This window comes from Ictidomys tridecemlineatus, chromosome 5 (assembly GCF_052094955.1).
Source record: "Ictidomys tridecemlineatus isolate mIctTri1 chromosome 5, mIctTri1.hap1, whole genome shotgun sequence".
Classification (NCBI taxonomy): Eukaryota; Metazoa; Chordata; class Mammalia; order Rodentia; family Sciuridae; genus Ictidomys; species Ictidomys tridecemlineatus.
In genome coordinates this window covers 148,497,287-148,516,084 of record NC_135481.1, presented here as the reverse complement: position 1 = coordinate 148,516,084, position 18,798 = coordinate 148,497,287, and the positions used below count along the sequence as shown (strand labels likewise).

The 18,798-nt window shown below is 37.2% G+C and overlaps 1 protein-coding gene and 1 pseudogene across 1 annotated transcript in view; both read left to right on the top strand.

Moving 5' to 3' along the window:
• The window catches only part of Cers3 (ceramide synthase 3), a 125,556-nt gene that overhangs the window by 34,333 nt on the left and 72,425 nt on the right, over nt 1-18,798 (top strand). The window contains exons 2-3 of the mRNA XM_005320087.5: nt 2,786-2,959; nt 15,761-15,875. Coding sequence (XP_005320144.2) covers nt 2,787-2,959; nt 15,761-15,875 — 288 coding nt within the window. The 5' untranslated portion in view covers nt 2,786. The remainder of the gene's footprint in view (nt 1-2,785; nt 2,960-15,760; nt 15,876-18,798) is intronic.
• LOC101968981 (heat shock protein HSP 90-alpha pseudogene) lies at nt 10,281-11,677 on the top strand (annotated as a pseudogene).

Below are 18,798 nucleotides of genomic sequence, written 5' to 3'. Positions count from 1 at the left end.
AGTGGGTGTGAAAGGTGTCTTTGGGTGCAGTTTTGATTTGCATTTCTCCTGTGACTAGTAATGCTGAGCATTCTTCCTTGTGCTTATTGGCCATTTGTGTATCCTTTTTGGTGAAATGTCAGTTCAGATCCTTTGCCTACTTTTAAATTGGTACTTGTCTCTTTATTATTGATTTGTAAGGATTACGTATTTTAAATACAAATGCCTTATCAGTTGTGTGCTTTTCCACTATTTCCTCCCATCATGTGGGTTGTCTTTTTATTTTCTTGATGATGTTCATTGAAATGAAAAAGTTTCAATTTTGATGGCATGATCTATTTTTTCATTTGTTGCTTAGGTTTTTGTGTCACATGGAAGAATGCTTTGCCTAAGCCAAGGTCGCTGAGATTTATTCCTGTATTTTTCTTCTAAGATATTTATAACTTAAGACTTTATATTTAGGTCTTGCTTCATTTCTAGTTAATTTTTGTGTATGATGTAAAAGAAGGAGTTCTTAACACTCTCAAAGCTGCAATAATTGATGTTTGGTGACAGCACATGAGGGAAGAGTGAATAATTTATTTATTGATTTATTCTTGGTTTGAACTACATTTTCCAGGGGGCTGTCCTCAACTTTTGTCTTTTTTCTCTCTCCTTTTAAATGGTTTTTGGCTATTGTGTGTTACAGTTATAATGGCTTTTAACACATCTTGATTCACTGTTTGCACATATTTAGAGTAGTAGCCCCTACATAAGCATTATAAGCCAAGATCAAAATGGTCACAGCTAAAAAACAATGAGATTAAAACTGCGAAGGGATATTGTGAATTTTATATCTGGTCTTCATCCCCATTTCCTGGCATATTCCTAAAATATCTTGGAGTCTCTAAAGTGTTAGTATCTTTTTATATGCTAATGAGTTCACTGAGGGCAGCCTCAGCATGGGATGGGCCCAGGAAAGAGCCCACCCCCTACAACCTTCAGGGAAGGTGGAGAGTGATGGTTAAATCCATCACTAGAGGCCAGTGATCTACTCCTTCATGCCTATGTAATGAAGTCTCCATAAAACCTCCAAAAGGATGGGGTTTAGAGAGCCTCCAGACACTGAATATGTGGAACTTTCTGGAGGGTGGTACATCCAGACAGGGCATGGAAGCTCTGCATACCTTCCCATTGCCCTGCCCAAAGCATCTAGATCAGCATCCTTGATAATAAACCAGGAAATGTACATATGTGTTTCCTGAGTCCTGTGAGGCTCTCTGGCAAATTAATGGAACCCAAGGAGGGGGGTGTGGGAATTACCATGTATAGCCAGTTGCCAGAAGCACACATAAAACACCCTGGGCTTTCAGGTTGGCATCTACAGTGGGGGCAGGATGACAGTCTTGGGACTGAATTCTCAAGCTATGAGGTCTGACATTATCTTCAGGTGGGTAATTTCAAAATAGAATTTAATTGGAGGACAACCAGTAAGGCCTACTGCTGCAGAGCTGCTTGCTTGCAGGTAGGAGAAATGTCTCTGCCTTCTGGGGTCACAGAAGTCTTCTGTGTTGATTGTTTTGGTGTGAGAACAGAGGAAAACTACAATTTTTTTTTTCTACAGAATCTAATTCTATGTTATTCTGTACTTGATCATAGTTCTTTCTTAAGTATTCTACTCCCTCATTCCTAGCTTTTATACTTTTCTTGGTTTATTTCCTCTTCTTATTCAAGACATCTCAAGGACCATCTGTTTCAGTTATCTTTCCATGACATGGCCTAGCCGGGTTCAGTGCCCACCATCTTCTTCCTGTAGCACCCTGGGTTACCCTTGTAAATACTTTTTTTATTGTACCTAAAAAAAATATGTTGTAGTCACCTGTTAATGTCTGTCTTGCTTACAAGGCTTTTCAGTCCTCAAGGCAGGAACCTTGTCTTATTCATCTTTGTGACCTCAGTGCCTAGCATAGTGCTTCATAAGTAATAGTCTCCATAAATAGTTGATGACATGTGCTAATTTGAATTCCTTGTAATATTTCTTCTAGGAAATTTTTTAGGGTATAAGTGAAGACTTATATATACTTGGAGCTTTCAGGTGCTTGACTTTTGGCATTTGAAGTCATAGAAAATCTAAAATTAAAAAAATTTAATATCTTAGGTGCATATAACAGGAAAATACATACCCATAATATTCACATGTGTGCTACTCAAAGTGATTGTAGTATGTTAAACTTCCATGCCATAGCCAAATTGTTCTGTGAGTATTAAAAGATTAATTCTTGTATAATGCAGTGAGGGGTCACAAGCCCATTAAGTAATAATAATCCAGGCTGGGTACAGTGATACATACCTGTAAACGTAGAGACTGAGGAGGCTGAGGAGGCTGAGGAGGCTGAGGCAGGAGGATTGCAAGTTGGAGACCAGCCTGGCAACTTAGTGAAACTCTGTCTTAAAAAATAGGGGCTAGGGTTGTAGCTCAGAGGCAGAGCGCTTGCCTAGCATGTGTGAGGCACTGGGTTCAATCCTTAGCACTAAATAAAAATGAAACAAATAAAATAAAGGCATGCTGTCCATCTACAACTACAAAAAATTAAAATAAAAGGGATAGTGATGTAGCTCAGTGATAAAATGCCCCTGGATAGATTCCCAGTCTGTGATGATGATGATGATGATGATGATGATGATGATGATGATGATGATATAGTAGTAATATTCCATTTTTGCTTTATTTTCAAAATTAGTCTGGTTTGGATATGTTGAGTGAAGGCGCTCAATGTTGTCTTAAGTGTTGATTTGGCAGTCTAATGTATTCCTTTTACTTGTGCAGAATGTTTCAGACATTTAAGGAATGGTTCTGGCTGGAACGGTTCTGGCTTCCTCCAACGATACAGTGGTCAGATCTTGAAGATCATGATGGACTCGTCTTTGTCAAACCTTCTCATTTGTATATGACAATCCCATATGCTTTTCTTTTGCTGATCATCAGACATTTCTTTGAAAAGTAAGTAGCACTTGTGTCTTCCCTTCATTCCTCTTCCCTGCTCCAACCCTAGATAATAAAGTCTTAGATTTGGTGAGGTCCTTAATGAATCTCTTGTTTGGAGATTGCCACTTATGGGCTGAAGACTCTTAGAGGGAGTTTGTGCCATCAGGTACACACCAAACAAAACTTAGAGGCTGACCAAGAAAAACTGAGGAATGTGGATACCACTGTGTGAGATCAAGATAGGTTAAGAGTGAATGGATGTGATAATCACACATTATAAGCATGTATGGAAATATCACAGTGAGTCCCATTGATTTATACAATTAATACATGTTAATAGTAATACTAATAAAAGGTTAAAGATCATAGAGTTTATTGATGTCAATGACATGGGAACCCAGTTTATCTTCCACTGAGTGGGGATTTCTGACAATACATGTACTTTCCCAGAGAGACAAGGTAAGAACAGTCTGTGACTCAGACATGAACTGTCATTGTAAAATGCCAGTAAAATAACAGAAATGGCTTATTAAAGACTAAACCACATATTGCTGCATAGTATCACTTATTTTAAAGATTTATTTAAAGGTTTTATAGCTGCACTTCATATCAAATTATAAGGAAATCAAAGAAAAAAAATCAATTTACTTTCTCAGAAAGTAGTAATCTTTTTCTTTTTTGTTGATTTAATTTAAATAGATATTTCTTCTAAACTTTTTTTCTTAAGAGAGAGAATGTTTTAATATTTATTTTTCAGTTTTCGGTGGACACAACATCTTTATTTTATTTTTATGTGGTGCTGGGGATGGAACCCAGCACCCCATGCATGCCAGGGGAGGGTGTTACCACTTGAGCCACATCCCCAGCCCTCTTCTAAACTTTTAATTAAACCTGTACTTGTGTTCTGATAAGAAGAGATAAATGTCCATTTCTAATCTCTGTAATTGTCTCTGTTTAAAAAAACTGTTATTAGTACATTAATTTATTTGCAACAAAAATAATACTTGTATCTAAGAGCTGAAAAAACCTAAGACAAACTCTGATAGTGATCTTGTTGTCTGAGATTAACTAAAATATAGATCATATGTTATAACCATTTGTAGGGTCCTTATCTTGAGAATTAGTTTGACCAACTCTATTTCATAGACTTGCCAAATGCTTTTATTTTTTTTCAAATACAACTTCACTTTGGTCAATGACATGCTGTTGCTATTGGAAAAGAAAGCTCCTGAGCTGAGTACCCTTGGCAGATCACATTTGAAATGTACTTCCTTTTTAGCTGTTAATTCGACTTTTTGCACACATAGTTGGATTTGTCAAAAAAATGTATAAATAAATAAAGTAGCATTTGTCACTGAGCTTAAAATAGAGAATTACTCTTTACTAATCTGAAATACTTGTTTTGATTTGTTTTTTTCTTGCATGTATCTGGTGATCTTTGAATTTGGCAATTGGAGTCTATTACTTATCTCCATCCCAGATTTTCCTACTTTTCAGTGGGCAGCTTTATTTTTTAGAGTTTGATAAGCACAGTGAGCCAGAAAATTATTTTGGTTGCTAAAACAGCACAGCTGTGGAGGAACAAATTGTTGTGTTTTGGTCTTGGCTACTCCAAGAACAATCAGGAAGAAATTCCTAGGACCATTGTTTTTTCTTCTCAAGGGATTAAGAGTAATTTGAATCTTCTTTTCTATCTCCTTGTGAATTTAACTTCTAATAACTCACCATTAGCTTTTTCCATTCTGTGATATTACAGAAAATTATGTGCCATTCCACCAATCCCATATATCCTTTTTAGTGCAACAGAAGGAAGAAACATTTAGCGTGGGAGAGAGAGACCTCACTTTCTAAAGTATAAGTACATTTGTTTCAAGGCTTCTATTATCATTTATAACAGATTAAGCCATTTACATCATAAATACAATATTGCTTACACCTTGCATTTGACAGGAACTTATAGTTTAAGAGGTATAAAAAATCATAAGTGATGATCTCAGTCTTCAGGTAAGGAAGTGAGAAAAGAGTAGCCTGTTGGGGCTCGCACAGGTAAGTAAGGAGTACATCTAGGACCAGAACTCACAGCTACTACACCAGGTTTAGGTTGGTGTTGGCTTTGGTTTTCTGTTTTCCTACTTGTTGGACTTTCACAATGAAATACTACTGATAGCAGAAGAGAGTAAATGAATATCTTTGGGAAACAAAGAAGACATATTTTAAATAGATGACTGCAAAAAAATGTGAAATTTTCTGAACTGTCTTAAATTTATAAATTTGACATTGTTTCAGCATATTCTATTAAATATTTGTCACAATAAATCTTCTTTTGTCCTAGACTATACTTCCTAAATCTTCTCACTGTTTGAAGTGACCAGGGGTTTTGATATGGCTGGCTCATTTTTGTCCTTTATTCCTAGCTAAGAGCCATTTAAGATCAAAAAGTAATATTCCTTCCCGGAAAAGTAAAAGTGGAGAGACAGAACTGATAAGAAAGGAACAACAACAACAACAAAAAAAAATTAGATAATTTGAAAGTGTTTTGTATTTAGGATTTCCTTTTTTTGCAAGTTTTAGTTTTTGGCATATATATATATATATATTTTGTCAAGACTAGTAGTTTCCAACTACTTGTCTTCTATGCATTATTTTATGTGTTCAAAGTGTGATTTAAAGATCTGAACTACTGAGAGTTCAGCACTTAAAGGATAAACCCATTGTCTCTGCGTAAATTATGGCCCTGTAAGTCCAAGCAGAGGTGAGAAGGTCAAAGGTCACCTTTTTCTTGTACTTGATTGTGTAAGATATAGATTGCCCACCTCTACTATTTTCACTCAGCACTATAAGGTCATGATGGGACAGAATGTCCTTCATTCTTTAAAGAAGAATAGAGGGGAAGTGGAGTAAGTCATCTATAGTAATTTATAGGAACATAAGAATGGTTGTTACTGGCTGTGTAAAATGGAAATAGTATCAAAATTGGCACATTAGAATCGAGTGCTATCTGAGACCTGCATTGCTTCAGATATTTTGTTCTCATATATGGAACTCTGAACAACCCTGCTCATAGAGCCTCTGAATCCTTAGGGACTGGAGTCAATCTTATGCCAATAGGCTACTTTATCTGTTTATGGAAGTATTTAAATTTGCCATACTTAATATTTGCCTAGTGCTGCCTTTCTTTTATTCTATAAAAGAATATTGAAAATAAAGGGAGAAATCTTGGATTGCTAAGCTTTTGGCTGCTGGAAGACTAGTGTTAGACAAAGAGGGGCTGACTGATGTCGGAGTGGGGTATCTTTACAGTCTCAGTTCTGCAATACTACAGAACTTAAGGGACTCATTTCCTGCTAAATAACCTAAGTTGGAATCATTTACATGAAAGAAGTATATCACTCATTTTCCTTACTCTGGCTTTTATCCTACCATATCAGTAAAATGAAAGTTTAGGCAAGTTAATGTCTGAATTCCCTACTAGAGCTAAGACTTAAAATTTCCCTTTTAGCATAAGTTCAGCTTATCTAGTAGTTACTATGTGCTTCATTCTTCTCTCCCTTTTTGAAATAGATTTTTAATCAAGTACCTGTTCGTATTTATCTATACTTATGTAAGGTGATTGATTCCCCCCCCCCTATTTATTTATTTATTTTGATACTGGGGATTGAACCCACGGCACTTTATCACTGAGCCACATCCCCAGACCTTTTTATTTTTTTGTTTTGGGTCAGGGTCTTGCTAAATTACCTAGGGCCTCACTAAATTGCTAAGGCTGGCTCTGTACTGTGTTCCTCCTGCTTCAGCCTCCTCAGCCACTGGGATTGCAAATATGTGCCATCACAGTTGGCAGATGATTGATTTTCTATATTTATTTGAAAAGAAAGGCTAGAACTGAATTAGATTACTGTATTTATATACTTTCTCTGTTCTATTAAAAATGCTATTTCTCTCCTTAAGACTGATAAAAAGGACCATATTTCTCTTTCTTGTTTAAACTGATGATTTTATATATCTTTGTTTCTCATATCAGTATTATGGCTTGTTATACTTATCTCTCAAATGATCTTCTAGAAAGAAATCTCTACTTCATTTGGCTTTGAAATTGGTTTCATTCCCTGATGGCATAAATTTAATTCTGTCCCTCCAAATTTCTTCATTTCTAATATCTGAAGAGAGAGCACTGAGTCAGTATGATTGAGAACACTACCATATGAAACCATTCATATTTGTTATTTTACTAGTAAAAACAATGGGTGTTTTCACCAATAAAAAATTTCAACTAATAGGTTGGAAAAATGAGCCAATTTTATTATTTTTCCAAAATCCTGTCAAATAAATTTTTTGAGATTTAGTTAATTTTAAGGATATCTTAGTTTCTCTGAGTTGATTTTTTTGGAGGGGGGCACTTTTATGCCAAAGGGGAATTAATTAACAATATTCTTCATATCTCAGAGGCATAACACATTGACATTTCTCTGAATAAGAGTTCTTTTGACTGATTTAAATTGCTTTTTCCTTAATTGCCTTTTCATTTCATTCCATACTCCCATTCTCCCTGCTGTGTTCCAATGCATCTGATGGTCCTTTATTTGTGTGACCAAGGAAAACATGTGCTTTACATGCATGTGTGGTTAGTTGACATAAATGGAATGGCACTAAGACCTTATTCTTTTGTAAAAAAATCAGCACAGTGTTTTATACTCTATCCACATTTCTGTGTACATCTGGTGCATAATTAGCTTGTTTTTATATGTCTCTGAAATTCATGGGCCATTTCCAAAGGACCTTGGTCCATCTGGAAGTTGAACAGATTTATACACTTTATCCCATTATCTTATGAGATTTTTTTCATTCAACTCCCATGGATATTAAAAAATGAATAAGGGCTAAATGATCATTCCTAACTTAAATGTCTTGAATTTAATTAAACACAGAAACTCTCCTAAATAAGTACTAGAAAAGAATAGACCTGGTAGAAACTAAACTTTTATCAGAACTGAAGGAACAATAGAGATATCCCATTATTTTATATCAGCTTTATCAAGGTTTTATTCACATATAGTTCATCCAAAATTTGGTGAATTTTGATCAATAAATACAATCATGCAGCCATCACCATGATTATGGTGTAGATTTCCATCAACCTAAAATTTCCCTTTACCTCTTATTCAGTTAATCCCCTACTATCCCCTGATAATCACTGATCTGCTTTCTGTCGCTGTAATTTTGCATTTTATAGGATTTCCTATAAAGGGAATCAGAGAGATTATAGTTGTTTGCATCTTATTTCTTCCATTTAACATAATGCTTTTGCGATTTTTTTCATGTTGTCGTATCAATGATTCTTTGTTATTGTTGACTAGCTTCAACATATGGATATACCATTCTACAATTTATTTATGCTTTAATTAATTGATATCAATTTGTGTTTAGACTTTGGGGGCTATCACAAATGAAGCTATTAAGAACATCTAAGTATAAGAATAGGCTTAGCTAGGGACTGAGTTGTAGTTCAGTGGTAGAGCACTTGCCTAGCATGCGTGAGGCACTGGGCCTCAGCACCACATAAAAATACATAAATTAAATAAAGGCATTGTGTCCATCTACAACTAAAAATAAAAAGAAAGAAGATAAGCTTATGTATATGCATTTGTTTCTCTTAAGAAAAAGCTAAAAATGTTTATTCTTTAAAAGACACTACGAGTGTGTTTCCATACCTTGGGTTATTTTTCTGCAATAACAAGGAATGAGCTACAAATAAGTGCTATGGCATGGATGAACTGCCAAGCAATGAAAGAAGCCTGACACAAGTGATCATATATTATATGATTCCACTTATACCAAATATCCAGAAAAGGCAAAGCTCTAAGGATATAAAATAAATAAATGGTTTCCGAGGACAGGTTCAAGAAGAAACAAGGAACAATAAACATTCATGAGGGATCATATTGGGGTGATGGGAATACTCTAAAAATGATTCATAGTAATGTCTAATTTAGTAAATTTACTATAAAGTCATTAATTTATATACTTGAAAGGGTTTAATTATATGATATATAAGAATGCCTTAATAATTATTATTTAACTATTTATTTTTCATGATACTGGGAATTAAACCCAGGTTCTCATGCATGCTAGGCAAGCGCTCTGCCTCTGAGCTATATTCCATGTCCTTTTTATTTTTGGTTGAGGCAAAGTCTCACTAAGTTTCCCAGGCTGGCCTCAAACTTGTGATCCTCATACTTCAGCTTCCCAAATAACTGGGATTACAGTATGCATCACCATGCCTGGATAATAATTATGTTTTTTAGAAAAAGACAATGTAAATAGAATGTAAAGGCCAGCCACAGATGGGGAGAAATTATATGTAAAACATATATCTTATAAAGGACTTAATTTCAGTATATATGAAGAAATCTTATAACTCAATAATTCTATCTTCATTTTAAATATGGGCAAAAGATTTGAGCAAATACTTCATTAAAAAAGCCAATGAGGGGAACAGAACACAGTTGGAGCTCCTTCAAAGCATCTTAGTAGGGGATTTTCACTATCTGACCTGCCTGGTAGCTCCCTGGATGACACTTCTAAGAAGGCTGTCTCTATTAGACCTGTCTCAGAGTTCACTCAGTGAAAAGGCCTTTTCTTTGGGGATGTTTATCTAAAATAATCTGTGGCAACTGATTAGTTTCATACCTTTGTGACACAACTGATAATAATCAGAGCAAATTATAGTCTAGTGAAAAAGCTTAACACGAAAAACTGAGAAATGAAGTATCCATAAGGGATGGCGATATTTTTGACAATCCAGAAGGCCACTTTTAAGTGTTATGATTTGGACATGCCCATAACTTGGAGAAAACCTGGGAAAGCCCTAACTCTCACCTCTGAATGACCTTTAGGTTCTGTGTAAATAGTGAGCATAGGCTAGGGCATAGTTATATGCCCTGCTGAATGCTGAAGGTGTGCCCCAACACGCACACAGCCACTTAATGTTTCTAGGCATTAAGGAAATCTCTGTCTAATCATTAACTGACTCCTAAGCTAGCCTAATTGAGACTTCAGTGCCCACACATGACAAAGAATACAGAGTTCACAGTTTAGTTTTTAAAAAGTAACTAAACAACAGCAAATAAAAATAAACAATCAAAAAATTCTGAGAAGGGAGGGCAGTCTGATTTCCAGAGTAGTGACTTTACAGTATTTAACATCCAATTTCCAACAAAACCTTAGAAGTCACATGAGGAAATAAAAAATTTATTTATTTATGTCCTACACATAGAAAATGTAGTGTCCCTGAGAAAGCCTACATGTTGGATTTATTAGAAAAAGACTTTAAATCAGCTATTTTAAACATGTTCAAAATTTTAGAAAAAAACATACTTAAGAATTAAAGGAGAATTGCTTCAGTGTCCTGATGTTACTATACCATGGAGCTCATGATATTACCAGCCAAGAAGCCAGAGAAGACCCAGACCCAAGACCAGCATGTGGAGGAGAAGGAGGAGGTGGAGACCTTTGCCTTCAGGTAGAGATTGCTCAGTTGATATCATTGATCATCAATACTTTCTATTCAAACAAAGAGATCTATCTTCCTGTGGGAGCTGATTTCCAAAGCCTCAGACACCTTGGACAAAATCAGATATGAAAGCTTGACCAATCCCAGTAAGATAGACTCTGGAAAGGAGCTGCACATTAATCTTATTCCAAACAAACAAGACCAACCCCTCATGATCATGGATACTGGAATTGGAATGATCAAGGCTGACTTGATCAATAACTTTGGTATTATCATCAAGTTTGGGATCAAAGCATTCATGGAAGCTTTGCAGGCTGGCGCAGACATCTCCATGATTGGCCAGTTTGGTGTCAGTTTTTATTCTGAATATTTGGTTGCCGAGAAAGTGACTGTGATCACCAAATACAAAGATGATGAGCAATATCCCTGGGATTCCCATCAGAGGCTCCTTCACTCTCAGGGCTGAGACAGGGGAACCAATGAGTCATGGGACAAAGATTACCCCACAACTGAAAGAAGACCAAACTCAGTACTTGGAGGAGAGAAGAATAAGGGAGATTGTGAAAAAGCAGTCCCAGCTTATTGGCTATCACCATTACTCTCTTTGTGGAGAAGGAACGTGATGAAGAAGTCAGTGATGATGAGGCTGAAGAAAAGAAGATACAGAGGAGGAAAAGAAAAAGAAGAAATGGAGCCTGATGACAAACCTAAAGATGAAGATGTTGGTTCTGATTAAGAAGAAGAATAGAAGGATGGTGACAAGAAGAAGAATAAAAAGATTAAGGAGAAGTACATTGATCATGAAGAACTCAACAAAACAAAGCCTGTTTGGACAGAAATCCTGACAATATCACTAATGAAGAGTATGAAAGTTTGACCAATTGGGGAGATCACTTGGCAGTGAAGCATTTTTCCATTAAAGGACAGTTGGAATTCAGAGTTCTTCTTTTTGTCCCAAGTTGTGCTCCATTTGACCTCTTTGAAAACAGAAAGAAAAAGAACAACTGAAAGGCGAGTGACTTTCAAACAAGAGATTTTATTGGGGGGCTGCCCGAAAGGGAAGAAAAGGAGAGGCAGAGAGCAGAGAGAGGAGAGGAGGTGAGCAGAGAGAAAGCAGAGAGAAGAGAAAGAAGAGGAAGAGCGCAGAGAGCGTGAACTTGCAAGCTTCAGTTTAAGAAGGGTTGCGTAGGTGATGTAGCAGGTACTGATTGGTAGGGAGACTCAGGAACAGCCAGTGGACACTGTGTCCTATGGGGATTGGTCAAGAAAACTTTTGAATTTGGCGCTCTTGGGCTTGGTGCCCTTCAGAGAGGAGGGGTAGGGGTAGGGAATTCCCTGATGTTCTCATGAGACGGAAACTTAACCTCAGTGGGGAGTCTCTCACACACCCAACAACAACATTAAGTTGTGTGTATGCAGGGTTTTCATCATGGATAACTGTGAGACGTTAATCCCTAAATATCTGAACTTCATTAAAGGAGTGGTGGACTCAGAGGATCTTCCTCTAAATATTTTCCATGAAATGTTGCAACAGAGCCAAATTTTTAAAGTCATCAGAAAGAATTTGGTTAAAAAATGCTTAGTACTGTTCATTGAACTGGCAGAAGATAAAGAGAACTACAAAAAATCCTATGATCTGGCTGGGGTTGTGGCTTAGTGGTAGACTGCTTGCTTAACACATTTGAGGCATTGGGTCCCCAGCACCACATTAAAAAAAAAAAAAAAAAGAAAGAAAAGCTAAATAAACAAAATAAAGGTATTGTGTCCATCTACAACTAAAAATATTTTTTAAAATTCTGTGAGCAATTTTCTAAAAATGTAAAGCTTGGAATACATGAAGACTCTCAAAATTGATAGAAGTATTCAGAGCTGTTATGATACTACACATCTGCTTCTGGGGATGAGATAGTTTCTCTCAAGGACTATTGCACCAGAATAAAGGAAAACCAGAAACACATCTACTATATCACAGGTGAGACAAGAGACTAGGTAGCTAACTCTATCTTTGTGGAGCATTTTCGGAAACATAGTTTGGAAGTGATCTATATGATCAAGCCCACCTATGTGTACTGTGTTCAACAGCTGAACGAATTTAAGGGGAAGATTTTAGTGTCCATCACAAAAGAGGGCGTGGAGCTTCCAGAGGATGAAAAAGAGAAGAAGAAACAGGAAGAGAAAAAGACAAAGTTTGAAAACCTCTGCAAGTTCATGAAGGACATCTTGGAGAAAAAGGTTGAAAAATGGTGTGTCACAAAATTACAACTATCTTATATTTGATAAAGGGGCAAAAAGTATGCAATGGAGGAAGGATAGCATCTTCAACAAATGGTGCTGGGAAAACTGGAAACCCATATGCAAAAAAAGGAAACTGAATCCCTTTCTCTCACCATGCACAAAAGTTAACTCAAAATGGATCAAGGAGCTTGATATCAAATCAGAGACTCTGCATCTGATAGAAGAAAAAGTTGGCTCCGATCTACATATTGTGGGGTCAGACTCCAAATTCCTTAATAGGACACCCATAGCACAAGAGTTAATAACAAGAATCAACAAATGGGACTTACTTAAACTAAAAAGTTTTTTCTCAGCAAAAGAAACAATAAGAGAGGTAAATAGGGATCCTACATCCTGGGAACAAATCTTTACTCCTCACACTTCAGATAGAGCCCTAATATCCAGAGTATACAAAGAACTCAAAAAATTAAACAATAAGAAAACAAATAACCCAATCAACAAATGGGCCAAGGACCTGAACAGACACTTCTCAGAGGAGGACATACAATCAATCAACAAGTACATGAAAAAATGCTCACTATCTCTAGCAGTCAGAGAAATGCAAATCAAAACCACCCTAAGATACCATCTCACTCCAGTAAGATTGGCAGCCATTATGAAGTCAAAAAACAACAAGTGCTGGTGAGGATGTGGGGAAAAGGGTACTCTTGTACATTGCTGGTGGGACTGCAAATTGGTGCGGCCAATTTGGAAAGCAGTATGGAGATTTCTTGGAAAGCTGGTAATGGAACCACCATTTGACCCAGCTATTCCCCTTCTCGGTCTATTCCCTAAAGACCTAAAAAGAGCATACTACAGGTACACTGCTACATCGATGTTCATAGCAGCACAATTCACAATAGCTAGACTGTGGAACCAACCTAGATGCCCTTCAATAGATGAATGGATAAACAAAATGTGGCATTTATAAACAATGGAGTATTACTCTGCATTAAAAAATGACAAAATCATGGAATTTGCAGGGAAATGGATGGCATTAGAGCAGATTATGCTAAGTAAAGCTAGCCAATCCCTAAAAAACAAATGCCAAATGTCTTCTTTGATATAAGGAGACCAACTAAGAACAGAGTAGGGAGGAAGAGCATGAGAAGAAGATTAACATTAAACAGGGATGAGAGGTGGGAGGGAAAGGGAGAGAGAAGGGAAATTGCATGGAAATGGAAGGAGACTCTCATGGTTATACAAAATTATATACAAGAGGAAGTGAGGGGAAAGGGAAAAAAACAAGGGGGAGAAATGAATTACAGTAGATGGGGTAGAGACAGAAGATGGGAGGAGAGGAGAGGGGAGGGGGATAGTAGAGGATAGGAAAGGCAGCAGAATATAACAGACACTAGTATGGCAATATGTAAAACAGTGGATGTGTAACCAATGTGATTCTGCAATCTGTATATGGGGTAAAAATGGGAGTTCATAACCCACTTGAATCAAAGTGTGAAATATGATATGTCAAGAACTATGTAATGTTTGAACAACCAATAATAAAAATTAAAAAAAAAAGAAAAAGTGGTGTGTCAAACTGATTGATTACCTCCCATGCTGTATCATCATAAGCATGTATGGCTAGACAGCAAACATGGAAAGAATCATGAAAGCTCATGCTCTGAGAGACAACTTTACAGTGGGCTACATGGCAGCGAAGAAACATCTGGAGATAAACCCTGACCACTCTATCATTGAGACCTTAAGGCAAAAGGCAGAGAATAAGAATAAGTCTGTGAGAGATCTGGTCATCTTGCTGTATGAAACTGCACTCCTATCTTCTGGTTTCAGTTTGGAAGATCCCAAGACCCATGCTAACAGGATGTACAGGATGATCAAACTTGGTCTTACGTATTGATGAGGGTGACCCCACTGCTGATGACACCAGAGCTGCTGTAAAACGGAAGAGATGCTGCCTTGGAAGGAGACGATGACACATGGCGCATGGAAGAAGTAGACTAAGCTTCTGAAGAACCACTCATATGTGTGTCCCCTACTTCACCTTCATTCCTGATGTTTTCAAGGATTTTTTTTGTTCTTTGTTTTTATTACATTTATCAAACAGTCTGTATGGCACGACAATAACTACTTGAGGGAAGATAAGATTTCTTCATACTTTTAAGTGATACTGTGATGCTTTAGGCACTAACGCAGAACTAGTAATGCTTTTTCTAGTTTCACATTGGCTTATTTTTTGACAGGTTGAGATGTTTGTTCTAAAACATGTAAGCTATCATTAACTTTGTGGTCTAAAGTGTTCACTACCAACTTGTATCCCTAGTAGACCAGACCAAATCTTTTGTTCCTAAAGTGCTCCAAGATAGACCTCTATGTTTAAAAGAAAAATATTTGTTAAAATGGCTTGAGTTTCATCTTGTTAGATTCCACTTTTTAAACTTTCTTTGCCATTGTGCATGTACTAGTGCTCTAGAACCAGGTATGTTAAACTGAAACAACTGGCTGGCCTCTCCAGGGCTTGTTTTCCAAATAAAATTATTGAGAGGAACAAAACTTAACCCTCCCTAGGAGTGTTACAAAGCAGATCAATCAGAAAGTCAGTAAGGCTCGTGAATGGAAATGTTTAGTACCCAAGTCAATATTCTACTTTAAAGAGTAATAAATGCAGATGAGTTAAAAAGGAACTAAATGAAAGTATGAGAACATTGTGTTATGAAATCAACAATGTCAGTAAAGTAATAAAAATATAAATTATAACAAAGAATCAAATAGAAGTTATAGAGCAAACTGCATACCTCATGAATTAGGAAGTAAAAGAGTATATTCCCAATTATCTAAGAACCTCTCACCAGGTCCTGCCTCTTAGAAATCCACAGTACCTCCCAGTAGTGCCATATGAGAACCAAAGTAATACATGGATCTTTGGGAGGCATTCAGCATCCAAACTATAGCACAACACAAGCAAATGATGGATTTTTCCCTGAGCATCTGAAGTTACAGCTCTAGTTTTCTGGTATTGTTGTGGATTCATTCTGAGATACTGAGCTTAATTTCTTTTCATATTTTTGTAGGTTTGTTGCTACACCTCTAGCAAAAACATTTGGCATTCAAAAGAAAGTTAAAAAAATTACACCAAATACCACCTTAGAGAACTTTTTCAAGCATTCCACAAGGCAACCATCACAAGTAAGTACATATTCTTTGCTTGTGGATTTAAAGATCTCCTTTCTTAGTGGTTCATCGTTCATGGTTTACCTTGTTTGTTGTGCAAGATACCTCTTCCAGCTGATCAGCAAAAGATTTAATTCATTTGGATTATTTATTTGCTCTGTTGACAGTTTATACAGCATCCCAAGGATAATATCAAATTAAAAATACATATTACAATCTAAAATATCAAATGTTAATAGTTAAACTATGTTGTCAACCATAGTGTTGAGAATTAACAATCAGTACCATGAGTTGGATTAAAGATCACAGTTTAATTTTTAATAGTAAATTTAATTTTTAATGGAAATACATAGAAAGTATTCTTATCGAGAAAGAGAATCATCAGAGCAGAGAAGCCCTATTGGACACTTTTGATGATTGTGGCACCATGAAAACACATGCCATACATAATGAAAGTGTCCATGAGGTCATGAGTAGTGCTTTTATTTTGTACAAGGCCTTGACATACTTAAAAATATGCTGTGCTGCTTATCTCTAGAGATGAATTTTCAAGAAAGTCATAGTTCTCTTCACAATACAGTGTTTTTGTTGTTGTTGTTTATACTAGAGATTGAATGCAGGGATGCTTTACCTCTGAGCTACCTTCCTGCCCTCTTTATTTTTTATTTTGAGACAGGGTCTTACTAAATTGCTGAGACTAGCCTCAAACCTGTGATCCTCCTGCCTCAGCTTCCTGAGTCACTGGGATTATAGGTGCCCACCACTGTGCCTGCTACAAGGTATCCTTCTCAAGTGTTGATGTGAAATGAATTTTTATATATCACTGAAATTTTTATCTTTATTTTTATTATTATTATTTTTTTGTTACTGGAGCTTGAACTTAGGGGCACTAAACTACGTCCCCAGACCTATTTTGTATTTTATTTAGAGACAGGTTCTCACTGAGTTGCTTAGTGCCTTGCTTTTGCTGAGGCTGGCTTTGAACTCTGGATCCTCCTGCCTCAGCCTCCTGAGCCACTGGAATTACATGCACCACTATGCATGGCTCTGAAATGTTTAATTAATTAATATCTGTAATAAATAGTATCCAGGTCAGTCTATTGTTCACTAATGTTTCATTATATTTCCATAGTTAAAATGACATATGAAATAAAACGTCTACAAATATAGCACACCCTTGGACTGGGGGTGTAGCTCAGTTATAGAGTGCTTGGTCAGCATGCCTGAGGTCTAGTACCTCAAAAAAATAAATAAATAAATAAATAAAGTGGAGAGTGCCGGGGATCCCAACAGCCAACAGCAGGACCCCGGAGATCCAGGCTGACTGATTCATACGGCCTGCCCCATGGCTACAGAAGGCGTGGCGCCGCAGAGAAGCAATTAATTAGCAAGCAGGGAGATTAGTGACTGCCATTAGGTGGAATCCCGCCAGCCAAGCCCACACTGACCCTTGGGCTGAGTACGGGATTTCAGAAGGGGAAGGAAGCAGTACAGTCCCATCCCCCACAGCGGACACTCCACCGAGGCAGTCAGCGGCCACCATCTGGGAAAGCTGAAGTATACACCACCAATCTCCAACAGATTGCAACATCAAAAAAGATTACAACATCAAAACAGCTGACACTCCACCGAGGCAATCAGCAGCCACCATCTTGGAAAGCTGAAGTATCCACCACCACTCTCCGACAGATTGCAACAACAAAACAGGAGAAACCAAGACTAGCGGGAGAAACCAGGAGACTAGAGGCAAGATCCTGGCGAGTGGGTGGCTGGAAACCGCAGGCCCGCTGGCGACAGTTCACCCACTGCCTGCGTAACTGGGCGGTAAGAGAACGCCGCCTGCAGGCAACCGATCACCTGCCAGCAGCCTGTGATACTGGGCAGCTGGAGATCGCCCGCCTACCTCGACAGGGAACTGAAACCAAACAGAGATAGTCCAGTCACACCCCCCATTAAGACACCCTGGCAAGGAGCCTGGGGCCTGCCACAACAGAGTAGTGTCGTCACTGGAGCTTGGACTTCGGAATTCCTTCCCAGCGGAATCCAAGTTAGCAGGCATAGTTTAACAACACAAAGGAGAGACATCAGAGTAATACAGAACCAAAACAAAGCTATAGATGAGAGCAGAAACATGACAATCAAAAAGAGCTGGAAAGTAACGTGGACAACATAAGAAAACAAGGGAAAAAAGAAGTACAAACAATGCAAGACAACTTAATTCTACAGGAGGACATAGAAACATCAGAAGCAGGGATAGGGAAAGAACTCAAGGCATACCTAACTCAAATGGAAAGGAATATTAGAGAAGACATGAGACAGCAAGTCCAAGAAATAAAAGTATATTTTGAAAATGAATTAAACAAACAAATTCAAATGGCAAAGAACGAGCTCTACCAGGAGATAGAGATATTTAAAAAAATCAAACAATAATCCTAGAATTGCAGGAAACTATAAACCAAATTAAAAATTCAAACGAGAATATTACAAATAGACTTGATCAAGTAGAAGTCAGAACATCAGATAATGAAGACAAGGTTTATCAACTTGAAAAAGAGTATAGTCAACACAGAAAAGATGCTTAAAACACATGAGCAATCTATTCAAGAGATATGGGACGTCATAAAAAAACCAAATTTGAGAGTCATCGGGATAGAAGAAGGCACAGAGATTCAAACCAAAGGAATGGACAGCATATTAAATGAAATAATTGTAGAAAACTTCCCAGAGATGAAAGATAGAATGGATTGCTAAATCCTGGAAGCCTACAGGACCCCAAACATTCAAAACCATAATAGACCAACTCCAAGACACATAATAATGAAGATGGCCAACATACAGAACAAGGAGAGAATATTAAAAGCTACGAGAGAAAAGAGGCAGATTACATTCAGGGGTAAACCAATTAGATTAACGACTGATTTCTCATCACAGACTTTGA